This window comes from Euprymna scolopes, unplaced genomic scaffold (genome assembly GCF_053919585.1).
Source record: "Euprymna scolopes isolate OS-2025 unplaced genomic scaffold, ASM5391958v1 sca554, whole genome shotgun sequence".
NCBI classification, from domain to species: domain Eukaryota; kingdom Metazoa; phylum Mollusca; class Cephalopoda; order Sepiida; family Sepiolidae; genus Euprymna; species Euprymna scolopes.
In genome coordinates, this window is record NW_027633607.1 from 5565 (window position 1) to 29391 (window position 23827).

The 23827-nt window shown below is 32.7% G+C and overlaps 1 protein-coding gene across 1 annotated transcript; it reads left to right on the forward strand.

Moving 5' to 3' along the window:
- On the forward strand, positions 1-23499 carry LOC145275049 (cytosolic purine 5'-nucleotidase-like; the record flags this gene model as incomplete). Its single annotated transcript, XM_080127576.1, has 9 exons — positions 1-61; positions 1980-2015; positions 7009-7104; positions 10025-10091; positions 12926-13148; positions 14626-14686; positions 16992-17049; positions 20699-20817; positions 23168-23499. Coding segments are annotated over 9 exons (994 nt in total), but the record flags the coding sequence as incomplete, so codon positions are not given.
- Between the last annotated feature and the right edge of the window lie 328 nt (positions 23500-23827).

Sequence of the window (23827 nt, forward strand, 5' to 3'; positions counted from 1 at the left end):
ACTTCGAAATCAGGGAACAAAAGTCTTTTTGGCCACAAACAGTGATTATGTCTATACAAATGTAAGTTTGATTTTCATTTCATCAAACTGTGTTATTTTTTGTCTATTTTCTGTTAATGTTACCAAAACCAAAAGTGATGATCAGTGATTATATTGTTAGAAAGTTCCCCCTAATCAGTCTGTGAAAAGGGAGTCTGGTGCAATTCAATTGTGGCACTTGGTAGCGTTGGGTACACGATAAATGCAGCGAAATTACTGGTAACTTGATAGATGATAACCAGTTTGAAAATAAACTAATAATACGACTTGCTGGAAATGATATGCATATGTATGAAACTCTTATATTTAAGAAAATGACATTGATGGACTTAAGTAAAGAGGAAGTGTTATTTGGAATCTTTAAGATTTTTATTTCCCTTCTTTGTGTTCCTTACTTTTTCCTTTATTGAAATTGTTCAAGGTTATTTATTCATTTTATTAAAAGAACATTGAGATGTAAGTTTGGGATCAAGATCGTCTTTCTTATTTAATGTCTATAAATATCCTTTTAATATCATAGGTTTGGGTTTTCTTACAATCTCTCAGTACAATGTATTTAACTTTTTTGTGCATATTTATATAATATAGTATTTCAATGGATGCTGGGAAACATGAGACAATTGACATTATAATTTAATGTGTTCATAAATATATGTAACCACTAGGCGCCAATATTTATGTAAATATCTGCAAGTGACTGCTACCAACATATCAAAGTGATAATGAGTAGTTATAGTGTTGGAAAACTTTCAGAAAGAAGAAGTTTTTCTTGCTCAGTTTGTTAAATGCTACCCCCTGTGGATTAAGTTGGACAAAACTCAATTTTTTGTGGTACTTGTATGCATCTAATACACGAGAAGTTCAGAGGAATTATGGGTAATAGGTTGAGAGATGATAATCAGTCTGTTTCCAAGAAATATAAGACAATGGAGACGAATGATGGCAAAGCTATTAAAGTTTTTTTCAAATCAATTTAACAAAGTATTAAAACACAGGAGGTTTTGGAAACAAGCCATGATAGATCATATTTTGTAATATGAAGTACGTTTTCTCTATCAATGAATAAGGTATCTTTTTAGTTCCCTTTTGCTTTCTTTGTGTCAATTCAAATAAATAATCTATCGTGTCTCAACGCAATATGTAAGCATGGCTTGCTTTCTTCAAATGAACTGATCATATGCATTAAATTATGAGGCCTCCTTGATCTGTACCGTGTTTGTTTTCTTCTATTTAAAAAGTTGCCTGTATATGGCCAGAACTCCATATCGTAATCACAATGGCAAGATGTGCTCAACATTATCCATAGCATAAAGCTCACATACTTTAAGATTCACATTTCCAATGCACTCGACAATGGGCATATTTACCGTAACACTGCTAAACTCTGGGACTGGCCAGACATTTAAATTCTCGCCCTCCACAGCGTAATCACATTGACACACTGGTTCTTGTTAGATTACTGAAGTTAAGCAATGTTCAGCCTGGTCAGTATCCTATGGGTGATCAATTTGGGAGTACCAGATGTGTGACTGATTTGAGAATACCAAGTGCTGTATGTAGGGGATGTCGACACCTCCCTGCAAGAGTTGCAAAACCTAATGTCATCATCTCCCCTAATGGGGATATACATGCAACTTGGAACCGCTTGTGAATTTCATACTCTCATGAAACTCCCCCTTTTAGAAGAAGCTGGTTAAACCCGCTTTAGGGTTAGTGCTGCAATTTCATTTTCTTTTTCTCCATCGCTGAAATATAATATACTGCCGAAATAGCTTGTAGTTTTCTTCAGCAATGAACAACAGATAATGGAACGTACCAGACGAAAGTTTGTGATCTTAAATATCTGATGTTTTTATTATTACTTGCTGTATTCATATTTTTATGCCTTCTTCTCTGTCTAATCTATCTATAATATTTCTGGCATTTCTTTCTATTTTCAGAGTGTCATGACTTACTTACTAAATGACAGTGCAAGTGTAAGTATACCAATTCAATCTTTTTGTATATTAAAACTCTGTTGTTGAGTTTATCATCATCAATTAGCAATTTTTCCCTCAACACCAAAATCAAGTCTAGACCATTTCTGCAATAGCTTTCTCCCTGTTGATTGTGGTATGATGCTGTTTCTGTGTAGTTCTAGGCAGTAAACCCTCCCAGGCTTTGCCTTCTCTCTTTGAGAAGGGGTTAGTTTATTGCTAATCGCCTGATGTATCCCTTTTGGAAAATGCTGACAGGGCTGTCCAGACACTTTTTGCAGTTCAGAATGCTCTTCCTCAAGGACACTGACTCATAAATCCCACTTTCCGACTTTTGTGTCACATTTCTCACCATGGGAAAGATATAAATGCCCATCAATAATCAGAAACGGCAAACCAGAAGAATGACTAACTCAAAGTCCGCAGTAAACGGTGCCCATTCAAATTTAGTTTTCATAATATAACTTCCAGTGAGAGTTTCAACTTCCCTAATTAAATTGTTTTTTTTTTTGTATTAACGTTTCACCCCAAACAAAGCACAAGGCCACTTAGTCGTGAGGGGCTACTATTTGAGACCAGATTTGCAGGATACTATTTATGAAGTTGAACAACATGATGTCCATTCACATTACACTTGAACTTCTGCATGTCAGTACAGTCAGGGAAGCAGGGGCCCGGTAGGGAATTCCAAAGTGCAGCAGTTTGAGGGGAAAAAGCTATTAGAGTAGAAGGCTTTACAGCATCTAGAGATCTCTACAGTGTAGGGGTGGGATTTTGCTGCTTGTCAGGTTTATCGAGGGTATTGTCATCGAGGGGGTACTAGTGCTCAGAGTTCGTCAAAACACTTGCTAATGAAATACTTTTAAAATAGGCACAAGGATGTCATGTTTTGGCAATCAGACAAAGGTTGGAGTTTAGTTCAGGACCTATTAGGTTGGTGACTCTTTTTTGAACTCTGAATACAGAATAGTTAACAAAGCCTGCCTCTTTCCATGTTAAAAATGGCTTTCTAAATAAAAATGTTTTTATTTCAGCCATTCTTAACATTGAAAGATGGGGGTGGGTTGTACTTTCATCTAACAATTTAATGAATTAATAAATAAATAAATAAAAATCAATATAAAATTTGACAAACTACAAGTGTAAGCAACCCAAAACAGAAAGTCTTTCATATCAGGAACCAAATGTGACTAGACACTGTTTACTGCCGACTTTGAGTAGTGCTCTTCTGGTTTGGCAGCAAAAATGTCTTGTAATATTTTTACGATTATCAATAATTGCAAACACCTTTTAATTTTTTAAAATCATTATCTGAGTCATGACCGCCCTGTATATATATTTTACTATTATCAATGGTGGCAAACCTGCTTGTAATGTCCTGTAATTTTTAATTTTCACTGATTGAGTTTTTTTTCTTTTTCCCTAAAGCCTTCTTATACTGTTAATAAGTCAGTCAGAGTTATCTTCCCTTTGTTTCTTACAACTTATCAATAATTTTTTTCTTTTCACTCTGTTTAAACATTTTAAGTTCATAAACAGAATTATTTAATCATCATTTGTGGAGTTGTTTATGTTGTTATTTTCCTCATGTGTGTCGAAAAAATATAGCAGAAAATTACACATACGCAAAAGCATCATCTGTTTCCTGTAAAATTATATCTTTTACTTTCTTGATCATTAACCACATCAAGACTAGAATGCTGACTCGTAACGTCTTAAAAAATATGCATGAAACAACTCATATGCTTTTGAATACTTGGTTTTTAGTGTGACCGTTTTTAAAAGTATCTTCGTTTTGATCCTATTAAACAAGTAACCCTCTAGATTTAAGTTTTAAAGTAACTTGGACTATTCGAACTACTGTTCTCATTTTGTGTGTCATTCTCACAATACTTTGGTCGATATAACCTCCAACCTTCTTCAGGTGTATCTGTATAACATTATTATTATTATTATTTTTAAAATGGACTCAAACATGTATGTAGAGACTTGCAAAGAAAATAAATATTTGATACAAACTTTTTTTTTATTCTGTTTGGTTTCACATCGACATGTGTTTACAACACAAAAAAATATGCTCTCTCTTTCTTTTAATGTAGTCGCTGTTAGGTTGCAGTAATTCTCTTTAAAACTCATGGTCAGCCAGCGAATTCCAAAGAGGTACGAGGAGATATTTTATGCTTGTCAAGCGTACCTTTCGAATTGCCACACATTCTTTTTCCTTCTTTTTTATTAGCTCCTCGATTTTCCTTCGATATTGATGTCTGTATATGCATTTAATTCTGTGATGTCACGCTCACGGCTTAAATGCTGATGCAACATTAACTTAGCACATGAGTCGTCAATATGCATACATATTTAAATGACGAAATCTGCAACTATGTTACATCTGCTCTAACTCAGGAATCTTTCAATCAAACTCTGGAATCTGAATGGAATTTCAAATAGAATCCTTTATTTAATTCATGAGGTAATATGCTCTTGTTCTGTCAACCATGAATACTAGGTTGGTGCAAAAATAATGTCATTTTTTGATGTTCAACTTCAAAAGATCATAACTCCTTTCATAATATGTATTAATCAAAATAAGAACCATTTAGAATCGACACATTTTTGCCAACGAGAAACAAGTTTATTTATCCTATTAGCATAGAAATCCAGAGTTCTGAAAGCGATGAAGTCATTGAAGGCCAATTCGGCATCATCTTGGCTTTTGAAGCATTTTTTGCACAGCAAGTTGTCGAGATGCTTAAAAAAGTAATAGTCGGTGGACAAGAGGTCCGGTGGATATGGTAGATGAGGCAGTCCCGTAGCCCAATTCATTCAGCTTCTGCAGGATTAGTTGAGCAACATACAGGTGAACGTTGTCATGGAGGAGAATTGGTCCCTTCATATTGACTTATCTTGGGTACATACATTGCAGCTTCTGTTGAAATGTTTTGTAATATTTTTCCATTATTAATAATCGCAAACGCTTTTAATTTTTTCAAAATCATTATCCGAGTCATAACTATCCTGTATATATTTTTTTTATCATTTTTATCACTTTGTCAGTTTGTCGGTAGTACTTCTCCACCATGATCATTTTGCCCAGATTCAAGAAGCTGTGATAAAACTGGCCACAGACCACCAAACAGTCACCATAACATTTTTTTGGTGCAATTTTGGCTTCGGGAAGTGTTGTGGAGCTTCCCCGGCATCCAACCACTGTGCCTAATGTCGCTGCTTGTTGAAGAGGGTTCACTTCACATCACACATCACAATCTGCTTGAGAAATGGGTCATTTTTATTGCGCAGAAGGAGCGTAGAAGATACCTCAAAACAACAATTTTTTTTGATTATTGTTCAATTCATGCAGCACACATTTATCCAACTTTCTTGACTTCCTATTTGCTTTAAATGGCGAATGACTATTGAGTGGTCGACCATGAGGTCAACAGCAACTTCTCATGTGGTTTTGTGAGGATCAGCTTCAATTAATGCTTTCAATGTTCGTTATCAACTGCAGTCAGCTGTCTGCGACCATCTTCATCTTCGAGGCTCTCATCACCATTGCAAAATGTCTTGAACTACCATTGTGCCACATGTTTGTTTGTAGTTCCTGAGCCAAATGCATCGTTGATATCACAAGCTGTCTCAAGCAGTTTTTTTGGCCTAGTTTGAACTGGAACAAGAAATTTGTGCAGATTTGAATTTTTCCATGCTGTCGAAAAGCCTGCCAAAAATGAATGAAGAGATTGAAAACAGAAGCGAATAACACGATTCGATAGAGCAAAAAAACGTGTGCTTCAAAATGATATATAACATGGCTATATATATCAATGAATTAATTCAGAAATCATATATAAAAGTAACAGAAAGAGAAAACGATATTGTTTTTTCACCAATCTAATAAATAAGAATAAGTTTTCTATTAGAATACTTGTGGCGTAATGGCTAGAGTATTAATTAAAATTCAGTTATAACACACTCTTCTAAAGGTTCAATCTTTATTTTGCGCAATACCAAGAATACAGTTGTAAATTACTTAGGACTTCTACCCAATTATGACAGATGCTACCCCCATAGTTTAAATAAAAAGGTTCCATGCTAATTCTTGAGTTTGATAGAAATATTCCAGAATTTAACAACAGCAAGCGATGTCTCATACATGTTCTTCATCTGACCGAAAGGATTGACATGAGCCAAATTGCATGTAGTAATATCACTTCTTGTGCAATCCAGTCAGGTTTTCTTAAATCTATCATGGTCTCTAATTCCTGAAATATCCAGCCATGTGATGAAGATGATTTAAGAAGTGGCACACTGTACATGGCTGAATGAACTTATGAGGCATCCACAGTCTTACCAAATACCGAGTTTATAATGAAGCATGGTTGAAGATCAATAATTCTGCAAAAACTGGAGAAACAAAATTTCACCCTCAGATCTATATTAAGAATTTATAATTGCAACGTCTTGTCCACACTGTTAAAAAAAAAGAATGAAACTTAGAACCTCCAAATCAGCCAAGAGTAGAAATTAGACTCGTTTGCTTCCAAGTACCCCAGAAAGATTCTAGGAATCAAATAAAACTATTGAACTACCAATCAAGAAGTCAGATATCACACTAACTAGCAGGTATTATCATCAATAATCTACAAATGATATCTACGCTGGCTTAGACATACCCTAAGATTGGCATCAGAGAGTAATGCCAACCAAGTACTCCAATGTAATCCTAATGAAAAAAACCCAGCAAACTAAAAATGAATTGGAAACAGACAATTGAGAAAAATTTGAATGCAACTAGAAAAAACTGGAGGGATGCTGTGAATCTGGCTTCAGATCGAAAACAATGGTAGACTATTATTGCCTTGTGCATCGTAAGATGTGAGAGTTCCTAAGTCTAAGTAAGATGGTTAAAGGGAGCAAATAGATAAATACTGATATGAGTTTTCTTGTATTTATTTTTTTATTTTGTTCTAATGTGCACTTTGGTTTTGTTTTTCAGGGTCGCGTGTGGACTTCTTACTTTGATTATATTGTTGTTGATGCTAGGAAACCCCTCTTCTTTACAGAAGGAACCATTCTTCGACAAGTCGACCAGGTAAGTAACCAACTTCACAGACAATGATTTGAAAATTAATAGTATCAGGTGATCTAAAGAAATTGCCACCAATGGAATCGTTAATACAATTCAAAATCCTTTCGGCATTCCAACCATATTTTGTACAAATAGACTTAAGTAAATGCCTGACTTATCCACCAAGTTCCGACCATGAATTTCCAATGATCTTTATTTTATCACCAAAAAACACTTTGATAATAACTTTGATACATTTCTCTCAGTATTATATAGATAAAAATAAAGGGGTGAGGAAGGTTTAAGGTCAAATGAAGGGGTCACCCATTCAGAATCACAACTCCTACTGATGAGATTATCATCAGAGTGTCCCCTATATTATTGAATGACGATAAAACATTCAAGAATAAAACTTTGTGGATAAGGCGATGAGAAGAGCTTATCGTTGAAAATCTATGGATTAATGTTCAGTTTTCAAGCTTACACATTTGATGTTGATAACTTGACTATTTTTTAACATTTCAATATTTTTTGTAATAATGCTCTATCTACAATATCGAGCATCCCTGTATCATGATAGGGTCTAATGTAAAACACACACACACACATATATATATATATATATATATGATGAAAATAATGGAAATAGTATTCCGACAAAATAGAGAAATAAAAAAGGAACAAACCGTATTACGTGTTCATCAACGTTTCGTCTTTATTTCGAGACTTCCTTTGGATGAATGAGATTAAGAAACAAAAAACACCAGTACAAAATATTTGAAAATGTTTCACGTGCAAAGTGTGATGCTGTTCTATTTAAAAAAAAAACAGAAAAAGACGTTGGAAATTCAAAAAGGAGGGGGGGGGCTTGCGCTGTTAAAGAGAGGGAAATCTTAGTGACGTCATATAGTTGTTTCAAATATTTTGTACTGGTGTTTTTTGTTTCTTAATCTCATTCATCCAGAGGAAGTCTCGAAATAAAGACGAAAGGTTGATGAACACATAATACGGTTTGTTCCTTTTTAATATTCTCTCTCTCTCTCTCTCTCTCTCTCTCTCTCTATATATATATATATATATATATATATATATATATATATATATATATTTTAAAGTGTAGTAAATGAATTAATATAGGTTCATTTATAAAATCAAGGCAAAAAACAACCAGGGATAGTGTACAATCGTTTCAGAGATGATATTGAGTATATTTAGACATAACCTTCTCATCAGCACGATGGGAGGAATAAGAATCACTATACAGCATTGAGGGGAATTAGATCCAGAAATGACTCTATGGCCAACTGGCAAAACAAAGATAATTAACAATCATTTAAATTATTAACGTTATATGTGAGTTAATAATTTGAGAAAAGTGGGGCCATTTTTTTTTAAATTATGCTATGAAAATATTGTATAAATATTTAACCTGTGTGAAATTCATATTCTCCAACCTTCTTTAACAAGTGCTATATATTATATACATTCTGAATTAAATTATGTAGAATTACAACAAAATTTACTGTTTGACAAAGGAATACAAATAATTTAAAAAATTGTTTTCTTAATCCATGAATTTTCAATGAATGGCTCATCTCATTAGATATTAATATTGATACTAATATTTATTTGGACTTTAGGTTTACAGAATTATACAATCCATAATCCTATGGCATTTCAGTATTCCGATTTAATATATATAGGGTGCGTAAGCTGAGGGAGAACACCTCAAACACTTTTAGAAAAACAGAAAATAAAACTTAAATCGTTAAAATTTACAATTTCTTGTAACAAAGAAAAAAAAATCATATTAATCTATGTTTTATTATGCGTATATCTTCTTTCAGCTTCTATCACCGACTCAGTTTGAATTTGAAAGCGACTGCAAGCTTTGATAAGATGGTCTTTATTTATTTAGGCAATATAAATAATGTCCTATATTGATATTGCTTCCATCAGAAAGGATTTGGTGTTATGCGGATGCTTATGAACTTCATTTTCAATGATGCCTCACACATAATAATCGAAAGGATTAAGGTCTGGTGAGTTAAGAGACCATAAGTTTGGTGTGACATGATCATGAAAATTCTCAGTCATCTAATTCTAGGTTTTGAGAGCTTAATGGAATGGTGCCAAATCTTGTTGAAAGACATCGCCCCTTCCATTAGCTACGTTATTTATCCAAGGCTTAACAATGGTTTGAAGAGTCTTCGCATAGACTATTGATAGACTATTGACTAAGACCCTGTGGAAAAAAAATGAGGAAGCATGATGTGCTCTGTGCTGCTAACAATATAGAAAATCATCATTAGATACTTTTAGAAATCTTGCAATTTCTGAATTGCTGTGTTTGGCTTTTATAAACACTATTACATCGTGTCTTTTTATTTTATTAATTGTAGTAGTATTTGCCATGGAATCTTCTAAAAGCAAAATAACATTAATTAGTATATTTTTTATTTAAATTACAAACATGTGTGTCCTCAAATATCTTACGCACCCTATATATATATATATATATATATATATATAGAGAGAGAGAGAGAGAGAGAGAGAGGCAGACAGACATTGTGGCTTTACTTTTAAATGTAATGAAATATTAAAGCACTAAGTAACTATATTTTCTTTTACTTTTAACAAATAATAAACAATTAATAAATCAATTTATGGTTGGATTTTGAGTTATTGACTAAGAATCTCAAATTATACGAAAAATAATTTCTATTATCATTTTGTAAAATAATTTCTATTATCATTTTGTAAAATTACTCAAAAGCGAAAGTAAGAATACTTTTACTGTTTGAACAAAAATCCCCAAAAAGTATTTGTCTATAAAAAAATAAAAACACAATTTTTTTAAAAGTTGAATGATGTTCTTTTATGTCTAGACAATTTACCTGTTTATATGTTTGTATTGAATTATTTTTTCTTTTTGATATTTTAGGAAACTGGTGCCTTGAAGATTGGAACACATACCGGTCCAATCAAAACTGGACAAGTCTACTCAGGAGGTATAGAATTGAAATTATGATTATAGTTAAGATTGTTTGCTCCTTTTGACTGGTTTTTGCTCTGCAGATGAGACTACGGTGACAACCAAGATATGGTTCCTTGTGATTAATGATTATCTTCCTTCTAGATAGGTTCTGGATATGATGGTGAGGCCCCAGCTTGTGGGCTTTGGGGAGTGTGGAGCCACTCTTTAATTGTATTGCTCCCAGGTCCACTCTGACCCAGAGTGGTAGTACCTGTTAAAGTCTCACTCCCAACTATGGGTTAAATAGAAACCGACTTGAAAAAAAAATATTCTATTAAAACATTTTTCTTCAAAATAACTGGATTCGGCATTAAATAACCTGAAATGAGTTGATATGCCATAAACCCACCAACCAACCTTTTAGATAATGTGAAAGCCTCCTCTTTCTTCATATTAAGAGCAGCTTTTTTGTCCGCTTGATAATGTATAATTATTTAGTCAAATGAACAACAGAAACCGATAGTCAAAAAAAAAAAAAAGAAGGCAATCTTGACTATAACTGCAGTTATTCTTCAGAGTGCCAGATTGTTGTATACAGGCCATGTATAGGTGATTAAGCTTGTTAACTAAGCCAATCACATTATACTAGTGATGAAAGGTTTAATTTATAAAGAAATGTGTTTTTGCTAAAATTAAAGAATTATTTAATTACATTTCTAATAATTGTGTTTCTGAATTTTTGAGAGGAGGATTGGTTATTCGTATTATTTGGACTTTTATGACTCTTATTCATCTTAAATGTCATTTTCACAACATTTTGATCAATGTAACCTTTGACTCAGGAATGTTTCTGTCAAACTTGGAAATCTGCATAAAATTTCGAATGGAAACCTTTATTTACTTCACGGGTGGTAGTATGCTCTCATTCCATTAGCTATGACTGGATAGAGGTCCTAAGTAATTTGCAATTGTATTTTTTGGTCACCCACACTGAGGATTGAACTTTAAACCTTCAGAAGAATATCACTTTTTACAATCGAAGTTTTCTAAGTACTCTAACCACTGTGCCATGGGTTCTTGTAAACATAAGATTCCCGAGTTTGACAGAAACATTCCAGAGTTCAACAAGATACACTTGAAGAAGGTCAGGACTACATCGGCCAAAACATGGTGAAAATGACGTTCAAGATGAGAACAGTAGTCGGCTGAATCCAAATAAGAATTTCTAATATTATTTCCAATTTGTTCTCTGAATTGTTTGAATTGATGTTTTTTTTCATTATTAGTTATATCTACTCAATGCTGCTCGGGATTCCTTTTACTTTCATTTTATTTGACTTGTTGACCCCCCCCCCCACACACACACCTTGTCACAAACACATACATATCCTTTATCTTTTCTTTTAGTTAATCTAAACCCCAGAACCTGCTTGGAATTTCAAATGGAACCCTTTATTTAATTCATGCAGGTAGCATGCTCTCATTCCGTCAGCCATGACTGAGTAGAAGTTTACTTAGGATTTCAACCCAGTCATGAGCAATTGCAGTTTTAGTTTCACCTGCACTGAATATTAAACCTCCAGAAGAATGTAACTTACAACTGAATTATACCAAGTACTTTATCCACTATGCCACTGACCCTTGAGGACAGCTGTAGTTGTATCTTTCCAGTGTTGCTCAGGGGTCGTTTTACATTCATTTTATTTGACTTATTGACGCCCTTCACACGCATACGCATCTTTTGTCTTTTCTTTATTTAATTTTTTGTAAAAAAGATATTTACATTTTTTCATCAATATTAATTTGACAAATATGTTAAGTAAGTCACCTTACAATAAACTCGAAATGATGTCTTATTTAAATTTAAATTCCATAAATACTTTCGAGTTTTTCTTTAATGACGAAGTAGATATGGTACGAAATAATATATACTTTTTGAAAACTTGTTTTTCTTTTAAATTATTTACAGTATAATTTGATCATTACTTTTTAAAATTCATGACAACTTGTCTGAAAATTTAATTCTTGTGGCATAGTCTCTACCAAGACCAGGGACTATCTTGTTATGACGATAGGATATTGCCAAGAATCACATCAGCAGTTAATACGAATTTTGTATAAAAGTTATTTTAGCAAAAGAAGAAAATGATCAATATATATAGGCAGGTATACATATAAAAATGGAAATAGATGAAAAATTAAAAGAATAGAAGGTCATCAGTTAGCAAGTGCTAACTAAAAACATGAACATAGTTTTGTAAATGGAAAAAATTGAGAACAACGAAATTTTATAACAAAATAAGAGATAAGAATATAGAAGTTATTTTCATGTTAATAAATATTCATATTGCAAACAATTTTGGGGGTAAATAAAGTTGAGTGACTAGTCGTCATAGAATGAATAATATGTGTTTCTGTTTGCTTGACTCTTGTATAGGAATGCATGCACAAAGTGAATAAGGTTTGCATGTGAGTCATTTAGTCCTTCTGTTCACGCCCACTGGAGTGGGGGTTGCTAAGCAGACATTCTTGGATTTTTCCATGTAAGTGCAGATGGTGGAGTCTCGAGAAAACTAATTTTGGTGACAAGGTCTCATAGGATTTGATAAATTTGCACTGTGTTACTTATGTGTTATTTCTTGGATCTTGAAACGATTTTCATCGGTGGGAAAATATTTGGAGTTCACACGTTCCTGTGAAAACTTCCTTCTTGCTTTTGCGAGTGAGGAGGAAAGCGAATTGCAACAAAGTGGAGAAAAAAAAAGTTTAGCAATTAAAGCCATTTGCTTTTTAGTGTTCGTAGGAATGATTTATCAACCTTTCTACATTCTAATAGGTGCTTTATGTCTTATGAAATATTTGTTTCAGGTTCAGTATCAGTTTTCACAGAGTTGATGGGCGCCTATGGCAAAGATATCCTTTACGTTGGCGATCATATATTTGGAGACATTCTGAAATCCAAAAAGACAAAAGGATGGAAGACGTTTTTAATTGTTCCAGAAATTACTCAGGAGCTGAAAGTTTGGACCAGCAAGAGATCACTTTTTGATAAATTGGATGAATATGATGCAGAAATTGCTGAAGAATACAGGTAAGCATTTTCAGAAAGATTGCACACACACACATCAAAACTATCTGCTAGTAAAAATATATTTAATGAAAATAAGGAATATTATAATGAGGATCAGGAAGGTATAAAATATTTAAGTGAAGATAACTCTTACTATAATTAAAGTAGAAATTAAATTAAAAGAAACAATATACTACAATATGGCCTAAAGGAAAACTCTGTAAAAACTAAGGAATTTTATGAAATAATAATGATTTTCAAGAGAATACGATACTTAGTAAAATAATCAATAAAATACAATAAAGGTATGTTATTTCACTGTACTAAACATTAAAAATATAATAATATCCTCAAATAATTTAAAGCTGCATAGTATGAACCAAGAGAATTTAAAACTCCAAAGAAAATATAACTATAGGCGCAGGGCACCCTATATATATAGAGAGAGAGACAGAGAAAGAGAGAGAAACAGCCACATTTGCAAGTGATTTTTTTTAGAGATAAAATGTTTATCTTTTGGCATCAGCTCCAAGAAATATGGACCAGACACAAAAAGACACCACTAATCATGACTAACAACTGTGTATATGAAATCTCATGTGAATGTGGAAAACTATACAAAGGTGAGATGTGTCATCCATTAAAAGTACGGTTAGAAGAACATCAAAAAGCTGGGAATAACCAATTACTAAGTAGACCTAGTATAGGATTTAATACAATATGGGAACCATTAATTATAAACAATAGGTAATATATACAAGTAATAAACATAAACAATATATATATATATATATATATATGGCGCAGTGGTTAGATCACTTGGAAAAATCAATTGTAAGAAGTGATATTCTCCTGAAGGTTGAAGGTTCAGTGTGGGCGACCAAAAAATACAACTACAATTACAATTAGCTGACAGAACAAGAGCATTCTACTCTCGAAAATAAATAAAGGGTTCTGCTCGAAATTCCGTCCTAATTTCCGAGTTCGACAAGATATACCTGAAAAAGTTGGGAGGTTACATCGACCGAAACATTGTGAAAATCACACTCAAGATGAGAATAGTAGTCCAATGAATCCAAATAATACGAATAATCAATCCTCATCTCAAAAATGTCAGAAACGTCACTACAGAAATTATTTTTCGATTTTATGAATAACATTTTCTTGTTAAAATAAAAAAAAATAAATCCATATTCCGTATGTATCACTAACACTTTTGATTCCAAGTCAAATCATCGTTAGATGAAAATAAACAAAGTTAAAAAACAAATCAGAAAAAAATGGCATGTTACCTCAGTTAATCAATGTGAGAGAATGGTTTTATACTATTCCTGAAAAAATTTGACAATCTTTAAAATCCGTCATGCCAGTATCATTAACCTTCATCCTAGAGTGGTTTTTGACCTTTATAAGTGGAGAATCATCAGCTTAAAAATAAAATCTACAGACTGACTGACATTTTAAAGCAGACAATAATTCTGATAAATTTTCGTTTCAGGAATTTGGACAGCAGCAGCAAAGAACGTCCAGATATTTCTTTGTATAAAGAAAAAATTAAGGTAAGAAATCAATTGCATTCAAATCTGCTGATAGTTTATTAAAAACGTGATTATTGCAAATATTTGATATTAGCCAAAGTTAAATTTAAAACAAAAAATATTCCTCTTTTCTAAACTGGAAAAATGTTTTTGATTTACATTCTACAGGGTGGTTGTTGGCAACTAGTGTTGTGGAAAAACGTTTTGTTTTTTTTGAATTCCATATTCAAAATATAATAATTGAATAAAAGTTTCATTTTTTTTTTTTTATCTTTATTCATACAATTGTTTCTGCCTATTTTCCAAACACATTTTTTGTTGGTTATAAATTCAAGAAGTTTTCAACAGACTTCTTCAATGAATTGTTTTTTTTTCCATCAGATTAAGCTCTGAAAAACCCAGAACCGTGGTTTCATTCATAAACTAGCAGGGTTACCCGGCGTTGCCCAGAAGAGTAGCAAGTAATTTAATTTTATCAATCATCATATCGTATGGATCCGAAGATTCTAGTGTTGGCATTGGTTTCCTCTGTATTTTTACAGACAGATTTCTTTCTAGAAAGACATTGGGGATTATAGAAGGGACCATGTGAAGGTTGCCAGCATCCTATGTGAAAGTGATTTTTGTGAAACGAACTGGGTTCAAACTTTGGACGCCCAGGTTGTCAGTCCATATTATTAACCACTAGACTACCGTCACCTCCCATTTTTATGAATAAAATTAATAATTAATTTCCTACTGTGGTTATACACAAAGTAAATTTTACTGTTAAAAGATGAAACAATTAATCAAGATAAAATTTACAAAAAAAAAAAAAATACTTTCTCTTCTTTATTGTTATCAGCATCAGTTTTTTATTTAAATCATATCCCCCATTTTTTGCTTATAACAAAATTCTTTCCTTTATTTTATTATTTTCATTGTTTTTTTCCCTTTGTTCATCTATCAGGTTGACAAAAAAATGTTCTTGCTGTTTTTAACTTTTAAATCTAGATGAACATATCTCGGCTCAAACAAAAAAATATTGATCGAAATAAGCACCATCAGAATGAACACACCTTTGCCAATACAAAAAAAAATGTATAAATGTCAATAGCATAAAAATCTTGCATTCTCATGGCGCCAAAGATGCTGAAGATGTTTTTGATATCACTTAGGTTTTTGAAGCATTTTTTATGCAGAAAGTTGTTGAGATGCTTGAAAAAGTGGTAGTCGGTAGGTGAGAGATCTGGAGAGTATGGCAGTTTTGTAGCCCAATTTGTTCAACTTCTGCAGGATCTGTTTAGCAACATGCAGTCGGCCATTATCGTGGAGAAGATTTGGGTCTTTTCTGTTGACTAATTGATGCATTTGATGACAGTACTTCGCCGCCATAATGGTTTTGTCTGCATTCAAAAAACCTGTAATGGAAGAGACTGGTCACAAACCACCAAACAGCATGACCTTCTTTTGATGGAACTCTGGCTTTGGGAAGTGTCATGGAGCTTTGTTGTGTCTAACCACTGAATTGAGTGTTGCCGATTGTCGTAAAGAACCAATTTTTTTATTGCAAGTCACAATCTGATCGAAAAACAGGTCATTCTTGTTGCGTAAAAGAAGGGAAGATGACACCTAATAATGCCGTTTCTTTTAGTTATCATTCAATTTATCAAGATTTATTGTCTTTCCAATCAAGTGGTTAGAAATCGTTGTATACATTACATTTAATTCAGAAGCAAGTTCTTGAACAGTTGTGTATGGATTGGCTTCAACTAAGGCTCTTAATCAACATCTGATGGCTGCTATACTCAGCTTTGACTAATGCTCTTAAATGATTGTTGTCAACATCTAATGGCCGACCACTACATGCATCATCTTCAAGACTCATTGCCACCATGAAATTTCTTAAACCACCATTATGTTGTGCATTCAGTAGTGTGTTTGCTTTTTTTCCATCTTGTATTCAATGTTCTGAAAAGACAATTGTTTTAAAACGATTGTAATTTAAATGATTAGATCAAGCGAAAAACACTCTTTAAAATGATATATAAAGTAAAGGTATATGTAATATTTTGCTGCAGTTCATTTATATCAAAATCAATGGAATAACTCGTAGCATGATACCAAATAACAACAAATAAAAGTTGGCCAGTCAGAATCAAAATTTAATTTGTCAGCTTAAATGTTGTTTAGGTATGACTTTTAAAATCTGAAAGAAAGATTAGATTATCCGTTAGGAATATTTTATTTCATCAAAATAAAAAAAAATGTGATGATTTTTCTGCATGTAAAAACAATGTAAAAATGTTAGATTTAAAAATTTTGTTTTCTCTTTTTTTGTCAACAGTCTGTCACTCACGAAATGGACATGGAATATGGCGTACTTGGAAGTCTTTTTAGAAGTGGTTAGTTTTTTTCTTCTTTTTACAAATACGTAATTTTAAAAAATTGTTTGTTCTAATATATTGATTTACATTTAGTTTTACAAGTCGAATAAAAATCATATAAATTATATTTCGACTATTATCCTCATTGTGGATGTTATTCTCATGACGCTTCAGCCGATGTCGTGTATCTTGTTGAATTTGGCAAATTATTATTATTATTATTATTATTATATATTTATAAAAGTGAGAATGTGTGTGTGTAAAGACAAGTCTCAACCTATATACTAAATGAATTTTTGATCTATAAATTGAAATTTAGTATATAGGATATTCAGACATGTGGAAAACTTTTTAATCGATTTTCATCCAAAATAAAGGGCTGGTAAGGGATCATAATTGAAAAATTGGTACTTGGGTGGGGGGGGGGGAGTCATCAGTTTTATCTGTTTGTCAACTGTTTCACAACTGTGCATGCGTGCATGAATGAATCGTTCACATGACAGCTTCCTTATGTTAAGAATAAGTATGAAAACACCTTTTAAAGATCACGTCCAATTGGCCTAATAGTTATCATACTTGACTCCTTGTCTTTAGGTTTTGGTTTCAATCTCAGCTTGAGTATTTTCCGTTTTTACTTACAAGAAGTGAACTGTTTAGGAAAAACATAATACACGTATGCACATGTTAGTTTCTTTCCGGTTTTTTTTTTTTTTACTAAATTGGGTACAATATAACAACCACTAAAGGATTGGCACTTATAATAATAAATGTGAAATCTGCATAAATTAAATATCATATTTATGGGTATTTTACGACTGGCTACGCCAGGTGGCCTGCTATTTTTTTAGCTGTTTTTTCTTGCTTAGCCATTGATATTAAAAGTTTACCTTTTCTATTTAAAAATTATTAAAACAAACTTTTCGATATACTCAGTCATGAATATACAATCGACTACATGAAGGTTAACTAATTTGCATATTTCTTTGAAAAGCGAACGTTAATTACTTATTCGCTTTTTATGGTTTCTTATTAGATGATTGGCTTCATTTCATTATTATGCTGAATTCTATTTATGTATAGTTTCTACATTCTGCATAATTGTGTAGAATTTAAGCTGAAGACATTCTAGCACATGGACATATTTTTACATTTAAGTGACCTTGTCGGCATGTGTTTGAAAAGTCTCTACCAAACTCCTCTCAGAATATTTTTGTCTATAGAGTTGAAATTTGATATATAGGGTATTTGGACCTGTAGCACACTTTTGATTGGGTTTTTAGCCAATAAAAATTGCTGGTAAGAGGTGAAAATTGAAAACCAAACAGTTGACCTTGGCAGGGTAAGTTGAATAAAACATTATCTTTTGTGCCTGCTCAAAATTAAACATTTAAGAATTTAAGATGAAAACGTTTTAGCACACAGAAATATTTTTAATATATATATGTGTGTGCATGTGTGCAAAATGTCTCCACCAAACTTTTCTCTGAATATTTGTTCTGCAAAGTTGAAATTTGATATATTGGGTATTTAAACTTGTAGCACACTTTCGATTTGGTTTTTAGCTTGTAAAAATAGCTGTTAAAATTGGAAATAAAAAGCAGTTGATCTAGATAGAGGTAAATCGACTATCGTCTTAGCATGCGTACATATACATTTTTATCTTAAAGTTGCTTATTTTTTTATCCATCTGACCATAGCTCAGACAGTATTGATGAAGCCTGGAGCACTAAATAACGACTATGGCTGGAGCGCTGAATGTTTTGGTTTTAGCTGATGACACTAAAGTCATTTTTTTTTTTTTTTTTACCTTTTTAAATCATTACTATATATATTGGGCACAATATAATAATTAATAGCAAATTTGCACTGTATTAATAAATACAAAATTTGCATAAATTAAAACGTTTCTGAATTTTTGAGATGAAGATTGGTTATTCGACCTTCTTCAGGTGTATCTTGTCGAACTAGGGAGTGTGTGTGTGTATATATATATATACACCGTAATAATAATTAGTGATATTTACAACTAGAAATAAAAATAGGTTTAAGGCTCCTAAAATTCATACTAGAACTGTTTGCAAGGGTCCGAGGTGCAGTGGTTAGAGTACTTGGAAAAGTCAATTGTAAAAGTGATATTTTCCTAAAGGTTGAAGGTTGATCAGTGTGGGCAAAAAATACAATTGTGAATTACTTAGAACCTCTATCCAATCATAGCTGATGGAACGAGAGTATGCTACCCCTGTGAAATAAAGGGTTGTGTTTAAAATTCTGTCTAAATTGCCAAGTTCGACAAGATATACCTGAAGAAGGTCGGAGGTTACATTGACCAAAACGTTGTGAAAATGACACTCAAGAGTCTGATGAATCCAAATAATATGAACAACCAATCCTCATCTTTAAATATGATGTTTTAATTTATGCAGATTTTATGCTTATTATTATTATTATTATTATTATTATTATTATTATAGGGCAAATTTGCTATTGATTTTTATATTATGAATTTCAGCCATAACTTGTTCATTCATTCCATATGAATCAGATGATTCTATTGTTGGCATTGGTTTCTCTCCTATCTTTCTAGTTAGATTTTTTTCTAGACAGGCATTGGGTACTTACAGCAGGGACCACATGAAAATTGCCACCATCCCTTAGTGAAACTTCTGCATGTCAGTAGGAGGAAATTCCAAAGTTCAGGAATTCAAAGGAAGAAGCTGTTTGAATAGAAGACTTTTCCGCATCTAGAGATCTTTTCAGTACAAGGGTGGGGATTTTACTGCTTGTCTGGTTTGTTGGGGGGGGGGTATTTACATCGAGGAGGGTACTAGTGCTTTAGGTTCATCCAAGCACTTACCTTTCTAACAGTCTTTGCTTTATTGTCATTCATGTTGTCATGGTGATTGTATCTTCAGCAGGAGGTATGGTGCTGAATAGGCTTCATACTTGCATAATCTTAACTTGTTTTATCTGTGGATTCATCTTGAACAATTCATAGACTGAAGAGAAGAATCACAGCACAATCAGAAAAGTGCCAAGAAAGGAGTGTTTCAGGATTATTGACAGTTTTGCATGTCATATTCAGACATGTTTATCATTGAATGTGATAAAACAAAGACTGTTGGACATTTACAACTGAAACTTGTTGGATAGGTCAGGTATAGACTAACATTTATTTGTTTCAAATATGGTTGGATTGCAAAAAGAATTGTTAATTTTATAGGAGACATTTTTAGAAGCGGGAAGGGGTTTCACCTTGTATTAAGCTAAAAAAAAAAAAAAAAAAAAAAAAAAAAAAAGGTTTTCTGAAGGTCAATAATAAGTATTGTAAGTGACAAAAATTTAAGTTCCTTAATAATCCCTGATCTCCAGAGTTCAGAAGAAAGACACAAATTGTTATTTACTGGAAAGAAAACATATCGAACTGAAAAGCAAATACAACAAATAAAGAGAAGTGGTTATATGTCAGTCCAACTGCCAAGTGTACATAATCTTCAAGTCTTGTTAGTAAGTGGAAGCGTTCATTGTTATCTGTAGGGTGGGCAGATAACAAAAAATTTTTACAAGTAGTAATCATTACAAACTTTATAAAGACAAAAATTTTACTGATTATCATGAAAAGGAATTCTGTATTTTTTCCTAATCTTTTTTTTTTTTTTTTTTTTTTCAGGTTCCCGACAAACATTTTTTGGTGGCCAAGTTATGCGTTACGCAGATTTATATGCATGTTCCATCCTGAACTTACTTTATTATCCGTTCAGTTACGTTTTTAGAGCGCCTTCGATGCTGGTAAGCAAAATACCTTTCTTTGATTCCTAACAACCATTCCGTTGTGAAAAAACACCTTATTATATTTTTACACATGCTAATTTTGAGGGTTAATACTCCAATCAAAGGTCCTGGACGTGACCTAAAAGTATATCTGGTAATGGGGCCCTATTGGGAGCTTTGGAAAGTATGCAGTTCACTCCTTACCCTGACTTACCTCTTACTTCTAGGTTCACTCTGACCCAGAGTTACCCAGCATTAATTTGACCCAAAGTTAGAATCCTATAAGTCAGTTAAATATAATCTTTCAGAAAACTTTCTGCTATTTCTGTTGTCCTAGGCTGGATAATAAATCATTGTGGACACCCTTGGGCAAGGTGGACACACATGGGTTTACATTCTTGGTCCTTTAGTTCTCACATTCCACAAAGGATGCTTCTGATAAAGAGAGAAGAATTGTTGCCATTGCAATATTTTTGATATAATGAAAGTATATGATTAAAAAAAAAACAAAAAATTGGAAGTGTCTACTTATAGACACTGGCGATAGTAATCGACCAATCAAATGGAGTCACGTTCTGCTAGCAACCAATCAGAAACCAGAACTTATCCACACGAGAAAGATCTTTTGCTCTTTGCCTGCAAAATTATAAAGTCTGAGATTTATACAGAACAGCTACCATCAAAAACTCGTTATCTCCAGGACTTCTACAGAATAACTGCTCATTGGAAACTCTTCTTAAATTAAACATGGCTTTCAATTCTAGAGTTGTTTTCTAGGTTGGCTGTTATTTTCAATGAATAGTATGTAGAGATTTCCAATCTTCTCATAGTATTAATCTTATCATCTGATTAACTCTTATTAACAAGTGATTTTTCAAGTGACTCCTTAGTCAAAACATGCAAATGTTAAATGTACTTCACAATTGTTTCATTTCAAGTTTAAGTTCTTAGAGTAATCTCCCTTGCTTGTTGTTGTAAATTATTGACTGGAAAAAAAGATGATAGTTTTGATAAACTGCTGTGTGTCTACGCTTGAAGTTATGTGGAGAGTAAGTCAACAATATGTGTTTTTGTCTTTAATGCAATAAGATATGGACATTTTTGTAATATTTGTGAGAATTTGCTCCAAACCGGTCTACTACGCTTTTTTTTTTTTTTTTTTAATGCTTTTTTTTTTTTTAAATTCTTATCCTCCACAAACAAGACATATTGCTACCAAAGCATAAGGAATAACACACTAAGTAATGAATTAAGCAATAGAGATGTTCACATTACATTTTTAGTACAGTCAGGGAAACAATAAATAGGGAAAGAATTCAAAAGCTCAAGGGAAGAAACTATAAGAATCAAAGGCTGTCCAGATTGGGAAACTTATACAGTGAAGACTTGGTCATGTCAAGAAGACACCAGCGCTATAAGCTTGTTGGAGCACATTCTGTAAAAAAAACAAAAACACACAGGCATGCATCATTATGGCAGTGGCACAGGGGTTGGAGCTTGTTTGATAGTGTAGAACCGATTAGATTAGAGACTGTATTTTGGATCCGGTCAACTACAGAGACTAAGGGTTGATGCACCAGCCCATATGTGACAACAATCAATTTTATATTACATACTTTACTTTATACTGGTTAGTATTGGGATGATCAATCGGAATTGGTATTTTAAAAAATCAGAAATATTGGGCGGTATTGGATTTGGAAAAAAATTGTCATATTTCTGGTGTTTAAAAACGATTCTTTAAATTGTTTTGTTTGTTTTTATTTAAAACAAAATTTTCTATCACTAGTATTAATGATAAATATTTATTGATTTTAAACTACTATTAAAATGAAACTCTATAGACCCCCCCCCCCCAAATACTTGTAAAAGAAGCAGAAGAATGCAACACTGTAGTGATGGGACAAAGGTTGGAGCTTGGTTGACAGTGTGGAACTTCTCAGATTTGAGACTCTTTTTTGGATCCCTTTTAATAGAGAAAGACTAGTATGTGATGCACACGTCTATATGTGGCCCTGGTGTTACAAAATGAAAACGCTGGCTTCCTGACCTAAAATGCACCAATTGATGTTATTGCCCCCCCCCCTTTGCAAAACTCAATTATGTACTATAATGTCAAAAACAATTTTATTCTACAAAACAACCAAACTATAAATAAATATTTGAAGTATAAAACTTTTACCAAAATTATTGGATTTGGAATTAAATAATCCGTAAAGGTTTGATATTCTGTAAAACAAAACAACCAAACCATGTGTGGCAACAATAAATTTTATATCCAATACTTTGTTTTATAACTTGTAACTAACTTTGATTAACGATCATCGAAATAATGGCAGATGATTAATTGCATCTTTCTATTTTTCAGATGGCGCATGAATCCACCGTTTCCCATGAGATCAACATCGAAGAAGGTAGTGACCTGATGGCCAGCCGTTCCCGTTCTTACACTGAAAATCTTTCTGGTGCGGCCCTGGATGCCTCAATGAACAAACGGAAACCTCTACAGCGTGCTGATAGCCTTGTGCCTAACCTCTACGCAAACACCCCGAAGGAGATCACTCAGATTCTAGAGTTTGACGAGGAGGAAGATGGCAGTAAGATTGAGGAGAACCAAGAAGATGAAGATGAAGAAAATTAGTTTTAGACAAAAAAATATATTTCTCTTTTATTAATAAACTTTTTTTTTATTTCCTTTTATATGTGATTTCTAGAATATATTTAATTTGATTATTTCTATTCATTTTCTTCATCTCTTGTTTCTTATGCTTTTTTTTAAAGGTTTAAGGGTTATTTTTTTTATATTCCCCCAAAATTTTCTATAAAGATTACATTATATCATAAACTTAGTTATTTCGAAATCATTATTTCTAGCTTTCTAATATAATTCTTTATTGCATACTTTAGATTATAATCAGTGATGAAAATAGTTTTTTTGGTAAAAGGCCGTCAAAATGAGGTGGGTTTTATAAACCCCATCCCACCTGCATCCTTGTGAGAAATTGGTATAATATGATAAATTTAAGGA